This window comes from Musa acuminata, chromosome BXJ3-7 (genome assembly GCF_036884655.1).
Source record: "Musa acuminata AAA Group cultivar baxijiao chromosome BXJ3-7, Cavendish_Baxijiao_AAA, whole genome shotgun sequence".
NCBI lineage: Eukaryota > Viridiplantae > Streptophyta > Magnoliopsida > Zingiberales > Musaceae > Musa > Musa acuminata.
Window position 1 is genome coordinate 11,622,007 of NC_088355.1, and position 14,045 is coordinate 11,636,051.

At 39.1% G+C, this 14,045-nt stretch overlaps 2 protein-coding genes across 2 annotated transcripts; one reads left to right on the forward strand and one right to left on the reverse strand.

Moving 5' to 3' along the window:
* The first annotated feature begins 595 nt into the window (after positions 1-595).
* Positions 596-5,947, forward strand: LOC103991732 (glycine-rich protein A3). The gene is made up of 3 exons (XM_009411269.3): positions 596-723; positions 4,711-4,992; positions 5,562-5,947. The coding sequence occupies exons 2-3, from the start codon at positions 4,734-4,736 to the stop codon at positions 5,789-5,791; spliced, it is 489 nt and encodes a 162-aa protein (XP_009409544.1). The 5' UTR covers positions 596-723; positions 4,711-4,733; the 3' UTR covers positions 5,792-5,947.
* Positions 5,948-6,139: 192 nt separating this feature from the next.
* LOC103991731 (kinesin-like protein KIN-5A) lies at positions 6,140-13,193 on the reverse strand. Its single transcript, XM_009411266.3, has 23 exons — positions 12,917-13,193; positions 12,426-12,606; positions 12,214-12,343; positions 11,971-12,126; positions 11,409-11,882; positions 11,061-11,158; positions 10,825-10,981; positions 10,670-10,739; positions 10,258-10,334; positions 10,068-10,121; positions 9,903-9,983; positions 9,689-9,800; positions 9,318-9,404; positions 9,041-9,216; positions 8,787-8,948; positions 8,562-8,669; positions 8,312-8,470; positions 8,141-8,224; positions 7,274-7,479; positions 7,079-7,180; positions 6,849-6,958; positions 6,608-6,762; positions 6,140-6,519 (listed from the first exon to the last, which is right to left on the reverse strand). Exons 2-23 carry the CDS (start codon positions 12,590-12,592, stop codon positions 6,307-6,309), a joined length of 3,138 nt encoding a protein of 1,045 aa, XP_009409541.2. The 5' UTR covers positions 12,593-12,606; positions 12,917-13,193; the 3' UTR covers positions 6,140-6,306.
* Positions 13,194-14,045: the final 852 nt, after the last annotated feature.

Here is a 14,045-nt window from a genome sequence, read left to right on the forward strand (position 1 = left end):
TAGAAATAAAAATCTTCTCTCTAAATGTTTATTCTTATTCCTAATTTATTTTCTATTGTATATGTAAATGGCATTCTACGAAAACCCAAACAAAAAAAGAACATTAAAGTTAGGAACCTCAATTTTTTCATTTTAAATTACTTTTTCTTTTTTTTCTTTTCTAATATGACTATTATTATTATTATTATTATTATTCTATTTCTCGGTATTCCTTTTTTCATAATCTATTTTTTCGATTAAACTCTTTCCCTTTAATAATACGATAAAAATATAATTAATTTTTCGTGGGGTCAAAAGCGCACAGCGATCTTCGCGCCCATTTGTTCTAAGATTATTATTATTATTATTATTATGAGATATAAATGCAATTCTTAGCGAATCGGAAGAGGCACTCAACCGTCCCGAAGTCAACAATTCTGGAGGTACCAGCTAGAATCACGCGTCGCTTGACAGCGTCCGCAGCACGTTTACACGTGGACACAGATAACTGGGACCCACCGTTAACTCGATGGCCGGTACGTTTTGGGTCTCGTCTCGAGGTATCTAAAGAAAAACTAAAAAGGCGGTTCGAAGAGTTATAAATGAGGGCGGAGAGAGTCACCATTCTCGTCTCAAGCTCTCGATCTCTTCGCCCTCAACTCTCGGTGAGACGCTTCCTCCTCCTCTTCCGTTTTCTTTGGATTGCGCTCGTGATCTATCGGAAGTATTCTCTATCATCGGATTGTACGTCGTGGTCTTCGATCTGCATGCGGCCATGTTTTTTCTTGATTTCTTTTGGGGTTGTGTGACTGGTTTTCATGCACGAAATGAGGAGTTTGGGGATCTTGGTGTGAGATATGTTGGCAATCCCTGGTTCTGTTCTTCGTCTATCAATTTCTTGAACCTTGTGATGGGTGAGACAGGTTTGTTTATGGTTAAGGTGGCGATGAGCGCGTTTCATTTCCTTTCTTCCTCCCTTTGTCTGTGTCTGTATCGGTGCTGAGATGCTAACCCTTTTTTCCTCCTTTCTCTCGGTGGAGAAGGTGAGGAAACGGGGAATTGGCAAAATTCTTGGATGAAAGACTTTAGCAATTCGGATCGATGACTGCGAGTAGAATTAAGATTGTGGAATATGGTTGATGGGGATCTGAGATGAAAGAGGGAATGGACACAATCCTTGTATGAAAGACTTTGTGATTCAGCTCGATGATTATGAATTTCGTTAGGTTGTAGAATATTGTTGGAACTTAGATGTGTATTCCGTGAGGATATGCTCAGTCACATGAGATCTATGAGAGAATTCTCAATTGTACACACCTTAAAATATTATTTTCTTCAATACATGTATCAGAAGCGAGGACGGGACCAGCTCCTTTGATTTCAATGTTAATATATATATGATGTTAGGAGAAGTATGAAGTTCTCTTTCTTTCCTTACTTGTTTCCTTCTTTTTCCTCAATCTTTTTTGGGGTTTTGTGATTGGTTTTCATGCAAGAAATGAGAGAGTTTTGGGATCTTGGAGGGAAACATGTTGATAAATTTAGCAAATAATTGTAGAGGGTGAATCCCCAGGTTTTCTTCTTGGTCTATCAATTTGTTGAATCATCATATTAGGGATTTGTGATGGTTGGGATTGGTTGGTTTGTGTTCAAAGTGGTGTAGGCACGTGTAATTTCTTTTCTTCCTCCCTCTATAACCCTTTTTTTCCTCCTTCAAAAGCGATTTTGAGAGGCTAGTTGACATGAAAGAGGGAATGGGCACAATCCTTGGATGAAAAACTTACCAAGTGATTCAGCTCGATGACTATGAATATGATTAAGATTATAGAATATAATTTTCGGGGATCTGAATGTGTATTCCATAAAGATATACTTTCTGTTGCATGAGATTGCTTAGGGAATTCTCATTTCTTCATAAGTTAAAGAGTTTTTTTCTTCAATATCTGCATTCAAAACAGGGATAGAGTAATTCTTTTTGGCAATGCTTACTTTCTGTGATTTCAATGTTAGCATATGACATTTAGGAGAACTGCAAAGGTTTCTTTCTTTCCTAGTTACCTTTTCAAAGTTCCTAGTCTATACATCAAGGTTAGGTATAAGCAAATAATGGTTGAAACAGGACTAAGATGGCGGGTAATTGTCTGGATAAGACGAGTAAGCCTTAGTTTTGTTGCATGTTTTGCGGATCAACAGAATGGCAGTATGGCCCTTGGATAATGGATTAGATGACAAGTGGTGGTTATCATTTTTGGAGGCGTAGTCATAGATTAATGATGCTGTAGGAGTGCTTATGATCCCATATGGCTGTTGTTTTGTACTCACTACCTTTTGCTTAAATAGATGGGTCTAGTGCTGAATTTCTCCCAGAAAGGGGATCTGGAATCGTGTTTGATTATTTTTTATAGTAATCAGAAAGACAAAATTCCTGTTTAACTAGGAAAACCTTTTGGAGTGAGAGGAAACCATGTTTTAGAACCATAAATCCATCACCCAATATAACCACATAGCAGCCAAGGAATCTAAGACTAGTGGTAGCCCTCGGTCAAATAAATGTCAGTCTAGAATATTTCCAGAAGGGAAAGTATCACTGAAACAATAAAGCCTATTTAGGTGATTGACTTCCTTAGTTAGGCAAAAATAAGTTTGAAATAAGAATTCATCTGATAAATCTCTGGTTTCGGTATTAAAATTACTCTAATAATTCATGTTAATATGTCAGCACTTTTTCTCTTTCTTTTAGTTTGATATTTTCATATGATGATACTTGGTAATGAATTAAGCAGAGAAGCATGAACATTTTTATAAATCAACAACAAATAATGAGCAGTCAAACTGAAACCGTGTAGCTAGAGATTAATCTCCAGTGACTAAGTTGTAGATATTATGAGTGCTCAGTAGCTAAGCTATTCTCATCCTCATGTTCTGTCCAGAAGGCATGGATATTGTACTTGTTCGACGTGATTTGTGTAGATAGTTCAATAAATTTCTGGTTATATTTATTTACATATTTTTACATCAGTTATGGAGAAGTTGAATGACTAAGATAGGGATTAAATAAAAGAAAATCAAGCATGATCTCTATGCTCTGCAATTGGGCTTCAGCTGAGGTAGTTAAACTTATAAAAACAACAAGAAGAACATTTGATCTTGTTATGTGGTAAATCCTGGATGTTGTACATGCACTCTTGCTGATAGTAGTACTATACTGTTTCACATGACTTGTCCCTTATCATGTTGCAAAGAGTTATAAAAATTGGTTCGAGTATTTTTTTTTTTTTTTGTCTGACCGATATATGTTTTATGTCTCTTGTTTTCCTCTAAATGCTCTTGGCGATGACAGAAAATTTAAAGCTGTATAGATGTTAAATAAAGGACTAGGAAGAGATAATAAGATAAAAATATGAATTAATTGTTTAAGATGGCTTGACTTGGCTTTCATTGTAAATTCCAATGCATGCAATCTTAAATTAGAGAGCATCTGCTTCAAGACCAGAATGGAGAGGGACCATTTTTAAGGCAGGGATTTGACTTTAAGGCTAGAGATCTCATCCTTATAGAACATTCTTCAGCTCTGTTAAGGTACAAGGCTGTGGAATTGTTTCTGGTTTGGAGTTTTTGTAAAAAACTTGACATTGATCTAAATTTTACATGTGTTGGAGTGTCATTGAGGATTATACCTGATTGTGATCCTGGTGGAGCTCTGTGTGGTCAACTTAGGTTTGATCTAAGCTGGCTATCATCGTTGGTAGTGTAGCTATGATTCTACTTGTAATCTATATTTCACCCAAATTGTTCACTTGAGAATTAGTGGTGGTTCTTGAGTTGTGCCTAAGCTTGTTAAATTCAGATTCCTTAAAAAATCTTCTGATTGTTTTGGAAGATGCTTGTAAATGGTGTTTCTCACAGCTCTATTGGTTGAATTGAGCCAGTTTTGGCAATGACAACGGTCATGTCAACTATTAGAGTGGAACATCTGTTGGCTCAGGTACTCAATCACATAGATACACCATTTTCATCTTTTTCCCATAAGGGAACCAGGCTTGTTTGGGGACACGGAAATGTTGTTGGGATTTCTTTATTTAATTGGTGGAGAAAATAGTTGAAATAAAAAAGATGCGTGAATGGGATGATGAATGTTCCAGCTTAGAGAAAATTTAAAGAAATGACCTATATGAAATTATACCAAGTAAGTAATTATTACTAATAATAAGAAACCATGTGAAATTCAAACATTATTCTAATAAACTGTACTTTATTACCACCTTGTGTTATGACATCCCCATTGAAGTGAAATTTTTGGGATATGGCTATGGCAATATTTTTTCTGTTGCACTTGTGTCATGGCAGAGTAGGGTGAGACATAGGGCATAGGAAAATATTTATTGATGGCAAAATCTCATTGTTAATTACATGCTGGATGGTGAATAGAATTTCAAAATTAAAGGGGTGGCCAGATCATTAATTACGCTCTCACCATTGAGGGGTCTGAAAGAGGGGACAGTGCACCAGTAGAAGACCAAAGTGCTAGGTGGAGATGCGACATGTTACTTGATATCAATTTGGTATCTTGTTCAATTTACTGCAGGAACTGTGCATGTCATTGCACCCGATGAAGGACAGATAATGTTCTAGGAAAATGAATCCTTCACAATTGTAGATGGATTTTTATTTAGTATATATCATTGCATCAAACTGTCCAACCCATTTTTTTTTTTTTTTACTTTTCCACAGCATCAGCCATTTCAAAAAAGAAAATGGGAGGTGGAAAGGACAAGCATGATAAAGACGGCAGCGACAAAGGATTACATGGACATGGACATGGACATTCTGGATATTATCCTCCAGCAGGGTACCCTCCCGCACCTGGGGCATATCCACCACAAGCTTATCCCCCAGCACCTGGGGCATATCCACAACAAGGGTACCCTCCACAGGGATACCCTCCACAGGGATACCCTCCTGCTGCATACCCACCAGCAGGATATCCTGGTTCATCTGCTCCCCCACATCAAGGTATGGATCATCACCAAAAATGTTAAGCTATGCTCCGTTCAGTATTCATCGTTAATTGATATAAGCTCAAAGGTACCCATGATAATCATTTTACTTGCTGATCCTTGTAAGGTATGGATCATCACCAAAAATGTCAAGCTACGCTCCGTTCATTATTCATCGTTAATTGATATCAGCTCAAAGATACCCATGATAATCATTTTACTTACTGATCCTTGTACAATAACTGGATCTTTGACCTGCTGTTTTAAAAAGCAATTGACTAGAGGAAAAGTGGTGTTACGTTCTTGTCGCATATGTTGCTTTTACTTGTTAATGGCGTCCATCAAAGCTTTTTTTTTTTTTTTTAACATAACTAAATTTCAATTGGTATATTTCCTGTTGGTTTCTTTTCATGTTTTGGAATTTGATACTATAAAGCAAATTCTCCTCGTGAACAAGTGAATGTCACTGATGAATTTTAGATTACACGCCAAGTAGTACGGCCTTTGTTGTATCCAGCGTAGTTTGTCGAGAACAGTATGAGTAATGATGTTCTGTTTATTCTCTTGTCCATCAACTACTGACAGGGCATGGATCTCATATGGGGGCAATGTTAGCTGGTGGCGCTGCAGCCGCTGCAGCTGCTTACGGGGTGCACCATATGGCCCATGGTTCCCATCAGGCTGGCCATGGGGCCTATGCTGGGCATATGCCTGGCCACCATGGCAAGTTCAAGCACCATGGCAAGTTCAAACATGGCAAGTTCGGGAAGCACAAGCATGGCAAGCATGGGGGAAAGTTCAAGAAGTGGAAGTGATTGTGTGTGTTCTCTCAGCTGAGCCCGACTCCGGTAAGAAAGCTCTCTTATCTAGTTTCGTTCGCTCTGCAGTGTGACTATTTCCGATGACGACTTGAACATCTTTCATTTGGCTTCTGGTTGAATAATAGAGCTTCTAAGATTATATTTGGCATATTTCACCTTATGTACGCTATAAGTTCTTTTTGTGATGTCCCAAATGTGGATGCATCTTACATTATTTAAACTGTATACGTTACAGTTTAAATAGGTTTTTCCCCCACGTTTTTTACATAATAATAGCCAGGCTGCTTCAGAAGAAACGCTGATAACACTCGTGTTTGTTTGAATTACAAATTCGAAAATCAATTGAAGAAGAAAAAGTGGTGATGATCGCTGTTGTAATTTAGACCCTGTACACACAACTCGGTCTTCGAGTGAAGTTTGACAAATTAGGTAAAGAATGAACTGTCAATTCGAGCCATTATATTATTATGTACATTCGACTAACCCCTGCCGTATCCGATCGAATCTAATTAATTCGCCGTTAATGAAAATCTTGCATCTCGCAAGGCCTGTGATTCTGAAAGGTGTTTCAGATCCCCATTTACCTCCTTGGAAGCAGACACTGCTTCCCAGGATGATTTCAGCAGTTGTTCGAATGATGGCGTCCTCAGCTCCTCGATGGATTTGATGGTTGGAAGATTGATAGACCGCTTCTTTGGAGTGGAACAAGATGGTGTGTCAACCTGGTCAGTTAACCAGCCAACAGACAGTGAGTCAGAAGAAGAACATCATATAACGGGATGTTTTGCAGCCGATGTCGATGCAACCTACCGTGTATTCCTCTTCGAAGCACTTTCCCGAGTGTTCTGAGATTTCCACCATCTTGTGGTAGTGTCCACTCCTCAGCTCTCTTAGCTCTCCACAGCACGGGATGAGGAGCATGCGATTAATGTTTGCACATGCATCATGGTCGAGTTTTAAGGAACCTGGAAAATAATATGCATTATCTTTACCTTTTTCGATTTGGAGTTGTAAAATATTAACCAAAACAATATGGAATAACAAATAATACATTCGATCGATGAATGGAGATCTTTCTTTGCACTGTCTATGTCTTCCAGAGTCGTAGAGGAAGTAGAAGACAAGTTGTCACGGAGTAGTTGGTTGGCTTCCATTCCTCTCCTGCAACAATCCATAATGTACAAACAAAATACCATAACATTTGCAGCCATAGTTTTCCTAAACGTCATTGCTGAGATCAAAATTCACTGTTAAGTTCAAAGAATGTTTCACGTAAATTACCTGACTATTGAATCCACTGATGCCACATTCCCTTTATCAAGATCTATCAAGCAACTTTGAGCCACTCTCCATTGTTGCAAGCCCTCTTTTGCCATTTCCATGCTATAATCATCATAGATAAATATCATTTAAAAAAAAAATGATTTGGCAGTTCATTGCTGTAACAACACTGCCATGATGATTTTCTATTCTTACCAACTTTTAAGACCTTCATCTAGGCTAAGCTTGCCTCTTTCGATGGTCGCAATATCCTCAAGATAGTGACATTCAGTTTTTTCCACGTAATTTTTCCATTGTTCTTTCACAGAAGAGGTAAAATTGTGACGCCTTGACATTTCCTTTTCAAGATTATTTGTCCTCTCAGCAGCAGTTCCTCGAAGACTACTGACTGCCGCTTGCACCTGAACAAGAAGCTCGGATGTGGACTCATTTTAACAGAAAGTTAATGAATAATGCTAGATTGAGTAGCAAAGTACACTATGAAGCTTCTAAAGAAGTACAAAGTTTGCAAGTCGAATGTTCAGAGACCAACAAACCTACACTAACATCCTCTGAGCAACTTTCATCCTCTGATGAAGCAAACTCACAACAGAATAAATGTGAAATTGACTGGCATTTTTTAGCGAGTTTATCATAGTTTAAAGAAAGACCCTGAAATGATTAACATTGGCATATACCTAATCATGCTTTTCAATCTTTGAGTTGGAGATCTAATCCACTCAAGACATCCTATTATCAATCATCTACCAAGAACAAGTAGTTGAGTATTAATTTCCCTCAAAAGCCAACTGTGGCCTGCTTAAACCTGGAATCTTTCCATGGCTTAACTGAACCTAAAGCAAAGATATCATACATAACTAGAATTACCTGATAACGAAGCTAATGTGGTAATAGAAAGTTGATGGTGTCTATGGGTTACAGTTCACACTGTTGCCATCGGCCACAAGTAACATTGATGGGATCAAAAACGTCCACAAACTTTTCCTAACATGTATAAGATTTGCAAAGCAAAATAGATAGCAGAAAGCATCAACATTCTTGATGAAATAAAGTGTTCCATACCAGCTTTTTCTTCCGGGCGCTCGAGCTCGCAAGCATCTCCGCTACTTTTTCAAGCAGTTGTTTTTCTTCATTAGCAGCACACTCCTGCAGGAATAATAAAAAATATGAATAACAAGAGAATTATGGTTCCTCTGGACAGACCAATAGTGAAAAATATGGAATGAAAAATGCCTCAAATTTCTTCTCAAGCTCATGGAGTCGTTTGTCTTGTACAGTTTGTGATTCTTCCAGAATCTTGGTTAGCGTTGATGCATGAACATCGAGAGTATGGAAAAAGTTTGAAGTTATTTTTGAAATAGACCTTGTTGCTTGGACAGTCCTGAGATGTCCCTTTTTTTTCCAATGAAGAAAAATTCAGTCGTGTCAAATTCCAAGAATGATGCGCATTCTTGCAGCCTTCTTAAAGGGCATAGCAACTTACCTCACGCTGCTGTTGTGCAAATGCTAATAACTTATCCTCTTGTTTAGAAAGACTAACTTGAAGTTCATTAAGCAACTGATCAGCCTCCAAGGCTATTCCTTTAAACCACTGAATAGATAGAAAAGAATAACTGAAAAAGTGGAATATACTTGAACAAACAAGTTCACATATAAAATATAAAATTTTAAAAATTTTAAAAGAAGTTCACATTGAGTAAGTTCTTACATCCTTAAGCATAGAAGAATGCAATAGCACTAGTGAATTTAATCTCTCAAATGTAGACTGAGAATTTTTGTCAAGTTCGCCAACTAAATCATCCAAAGCTCTGATTCCAGAACCATACATGGCCTTAAGTCTTTCAACATGCCCTCTGATTTCTTTGGTGGCCTGAATCCCAGAAAAATTCAGTTAAAAGAACGAGCTTAACTTTCTCACATAAAGTAGCACCAGATTAGATAAAACAGAAAGAATGAATACACCTCAGTCTTTGTCGAGACAAATAAATGCATGTCTTCTTCCACTTCTTTCAGTTGGGTCTCTTGTTGCATCACAGAAGCTGAGACAGTCTTATGCAAAATTTCCAGCTGCTGAGTCAATTGAGATCGGAATTTCTGGACAAGTATCCTATTTCCATCTTCTATCTTATCTTTACGTTCTGCAACCCAATTGCAAAGATGATGATATAAATCAACAGAATTATCTTTTGCAGTCCAAGAAGAGGCGACTTCTAAAAAGAAACAAAGCAGCAGTACAAACCTATTTTAGAAAACAAGCCAGATAAATCTGCAGTTGCATTTTCTAGCTCTGACCGAAGCTTGTATGCATGCTCAACAAGTACCTTTTCTGTTGGAATGTATACATTCAAAGTTATTTGCTTCTGCCCTAAATGTTCTCAGACCAGAAAAATATGTAATAGGTGGATAATCCACAAATTGTGAATAATGTCAAATCAATTGTTGACGGTAATGACAAATAAATGAAACCAAGTTATACAAATAGCACGTTGAGTTCTCCTTAGATTTATGAGCAAGCAAAGACATTGATCTTTACAGACAAAAAGAGAGAATCCTAGAATGAATGGCAGCCTACCATTCAGGAGGAAATATAACTAACTACATTTTTCTCACCTGATTTGAGGAGATTAAATATCAAAAAATCCTTTTCTTTTATCTTTATATTTGCCTGTTTATATCTTTCTTCTAGGTCCAGCAATGCATGCTCAGTGTCCCCCAGTTTTTCCTGCAACGAGTTCACAAAACAAATAGAAAATTAAAAGAAGACAAGATCAGCATCTTGAAAGAAATTTAAGTCATCTAATGCATAAATCAGAAATTTCCTTACTGCAGTTTTCTTGAGTTTCTCACTTAGCTCTGCACTTAGCAGTTGTTGAGAATTACAAAGCTCTTGAAGCCCAATTAGTTGCTGCTTAAAGCATATTACACCAGATTAGATCTCTATAGAGAAACTACTTGACAAGGTAACACATTACAAGATACAATAAGAAACCTTATCCTTTGAATCCAAATCAAGTTCCAAATGCTCTATTTTCTCAGTCATGGCCTGAAAGATGAACAATTGAATATTTTTTTTAGAGCACAAAAATCGATCAAAGACTCTGCAATCTTGTAAAGGCATGATAATAATGAATTTTCTCAGAAAAAGAGTATAGATGATCAGATAACATTTGCAATCCAACCTTCTTCTCAGCCTCTTCAATCAAGAAGCGATCCCGTGGAATATAAATGCCATGCTTCTCTCTTGCAGCAAAAACCTCTGAAGGACGATAGAAAGGACAGAAACTTAACCGAAAAATAGTCAAAGCAATATCTATTTGTTGGTACTCCATACACTGAAAAGTGTTCTTAGGTGAAAAATACCATGATGTTGACACTTGCTCATACTCGAGAGATTCAGTTAAATCATCCCCAAATATGAAGCAGCATAAAATTTATAATACTTCTTCATTTTTTTCAATTGAATTGGACATATACAATAATTGTAGATGTGGGGCCCGCATTCTATGAACAACTAAGACTCTTTTAATATAAAATGAAAATAAAAGACACCTGAAACTGGAAAAAAAAAATCAATTAAGAAAAAAGAAAAACCTTGCTTAAGACGATCGATTTCTGCACATAAATCCTTGATCATGGCAGATTTCAACATCTTTTGATTAACCTGTACGGCAGCAAAATGGCATGTATTCACTTAGTCCCTATGAATCTCATAAGATAATCAACAAGAAACTAAAGATTACGGTAACCTCAGGCTTATTCTTTATATTTTTTGCGCGGTGTGCATAATCCAAGGTGCTCAGGGTCTCTTCCAAACAGTAGATGGAAGGTGATATGGTGGCAATAATGCAGGTTTTTGTCTTGCCTCCCAGAGAATCTCTTAGTAATCTTGTCAGTTTGCTGTCTCTGAAAACAAACAATACAGTGATTCACTAGTATGTGACGGATAAGGTAAATCAAATCAGGTGAAATTAATCTGGACCACCTGTATGGAATATGGCCAGAGTGCTCGACGAGAGCATTAATTACACGGCCAAGAGTTAGCAAACTTTTGTTGATCTCTCCTGCCTCCCTTGCTCTACCCTGCAGCAGCACGTGTTTTGACAGTCATACCCAGAAGCAGCAAGCATTTCCACAGTCATCGAATCATGCACATGGAAAGATTTTCAGAAAAGGAAACTTCTGAAGGGAAAAAAAAGGAATTGCTGCAGTTCACCCTAAGATAGTAGCCTCATATAGTGACACAAATGTTTCTTTCTTTTACTTTGGGAGGGGGGAGGACGCTGAGAAGCAGAGGGTTGTAAGTGCCTGAAATGTGAAATACTTTACTCACATCTCTTGCACCAGATCGGGAAATGTTCTCAGAACCAGCAAGATCCACGAGATTAAGCTTCCCACATTTGATCATCTCTTCCCCCTCAGGGGTGCATTCCTTGATGTGAATTGTGATAGAGAATATTGAGTGAGATCGACTGCTTTGCTTGTTGAGTAGAGTCTCTGCAGTGCGCCTCTTTGTTGACCCTTTATCCAAAATTTTGTAGATTTCACTGGCGGTGTAAACGACCTCTTCTTCTAGCCCTCTCACGAAAACACCTCCTTTCCCATCTTCCATTAGAGCTATTGGCTTCTTGGACTTGTCGTCAGACAATTTTGATTCATCTTGGGCCAAAAGATCTGTTATCTCCTCATTGTACAGTTCAAGAAATGTGACTTTCATGCTGTATTCAGCACACTGTGCCTCCAGTGTGTCAAAGATTTGCCTCACTGCTCTGGGGATGACTCCGGCATCACTTGCGAAGTCTCCATTCTACGACAGTGCCAAAAGCTGACTAAGAAACCAGAGTTGAAGGAAAGTGGACCTCCCGGTCTAATCAACATTGGAGAAGAGAAATCACCTTGGCCTTTCGTCCTCCTTCCATGGTGTAAGTTTTACCCGTGCCGGTTTGCCCATAGGCAAAAATCGTACAATTGTAGCCCTCAAGGACCTCATGCACGATTGGAGAAATAGCTTGATCAAACAGATCCTTTTGCTTGGATGTCGGGCCGAACACCTACACTTAATCATCAAGCCCACAGACACTTTACCACTCACAGGTGACAGAAGGAAAGGAGTGTCGCTGAAATAACTCGGAGAGGACCTTATCAAACATGAAGGTTCTGTCGATTTGCTTGTTAGCAATGTTCTGAACGGCTGAAACTTCTCTCCGGTGCTCATTGCAGGATATCACAACCGGCGTGTTCATCCTCATCTCCTCCTCGCTCAAGGGTCTGCACAACGACCAAAATCAACCAAGCAGAAGATCCAGAGGACCAAATTTCGCAATTCAATAGAAATCAAATCTTTGTCTACCTGCATCTGAGTAGGACTTGAACATTGACCCCCTTCTCCCTGTCAAACTTGCTGCTGAGGTTCCCGTTCCCCTCGAGTGACCGGAGATCTCTCCCCGTCTTCTCCGTCGACCTGGGGGTCTGGGATGGCGACACCGGAATCATCCCTTTCCTCTGTGAGCTATCCATTCGCCCACAACCCGCTACATCCAAAGCAGAAAATTCTTGATACTAAGCATTAATTCCCGAAACAAGAAAACCGCAGTTCTTGATCCTTATTCTCTACATTGTTTCGATCAACCAAAAAAAGAACATGCTCTTTTCCTTTTTATGGAAAGATCCCCGAATCGATCATCCGAAATCCATCAAGAAGCTCTAAGAAAACGCTTTTGAGGTTTCATTTTTTTAGAACAAGAAAACCCATTTTCACTTCGAGAAGCCAAAAATTCGAGCAAGAAACCCAAGAATCATCACAGAATGCAAGCACGAGGAGGAGGGAAGAGTAAAGAACACCTCGAGGCCGGGATGAGCGTTCAAGGGGCGGCAAGAAATGTCGAAGGAACAGCAAGCGGCGACGAGGACAAGGAAGGAGAGACCGAGAGGCTAGAGCCTCCCCGTCGTTTCTTTGTCCTCGTCTCTTCTTCGATCAGGTACGGATTATTGTAGGTTGTGTACCGTAACGCTATCGATCTAATTGAGGATAGTAATTAGCGAGAGAGAGAGATAAGGGAAGGGGAGAAGAGAAGCGAGGAAGGCGAGAGCAGTGGAGGGGGAGGAAGAAGAAGCGTGCCGTCAGTACTTGTACTGTTCCATAGATCTGTCGGAGGAAACCGTTCTTTGACGGCGTCAAGAACTGTTGTCCGACCTTGTGGTTCGACCATATACGACTGCACATGGTGCATAGAAAGATAACGGTGTTGTAACACTGTTATCCATAGTGCTATCAAAACTAAGCCGGTTCAGCTAACGCTCCAGTTAGTTAATCCAACAAACCTATTCAACCACATATTTAATATATAAATAAATATATATATATATATATATCTTTTTTTTTAATTGTTGGAAATTAAAGGATTAAAAGCTCTCTAGGCAAATGGGTATTGCGAAACCGGTTTGATTCACACAAAACCGATTAATTGAATATGGTTCGAGGGGACGTGGACCGATCGGTCCGGTCTAATGCAGATGCTTATTGGGTCGGATCCATTTAGAACCGGGTCAAAAGGACTTGAGGATCCGTTTCACGCGCCAAAACATAGACGAGCGGCGCGTCCCCTCGCCTTATTATTGCATCTCGTGATGCATGTGGAGTGTTCGACGAAAAGCATCTCTTGATCGGGGAGGAGATGGCGATGCACACGTCCCGTCATCACGAGCTAATTGTCGTGCAAATTGCGCATTGCAAGACACGCTTTTGTTTAGTCCGCGGCTCACTGTGCTGTGATTCCAAAAGGTGGGGTAAATGATCTTCTGAAATCGTATATACACGAACTCGATTCTCAAGCTTTCGATCGTGTCTCATCACTCCATGAATGCGGCGATAAGATCTGCAGTCGCAGGAAGAAAAGCATCCGAGGACCGGTTAATTGCATGGAGCTTCTCGGTTCAGGCGAGCAGAGTCCTCTGTGAGGTCAACCGATCA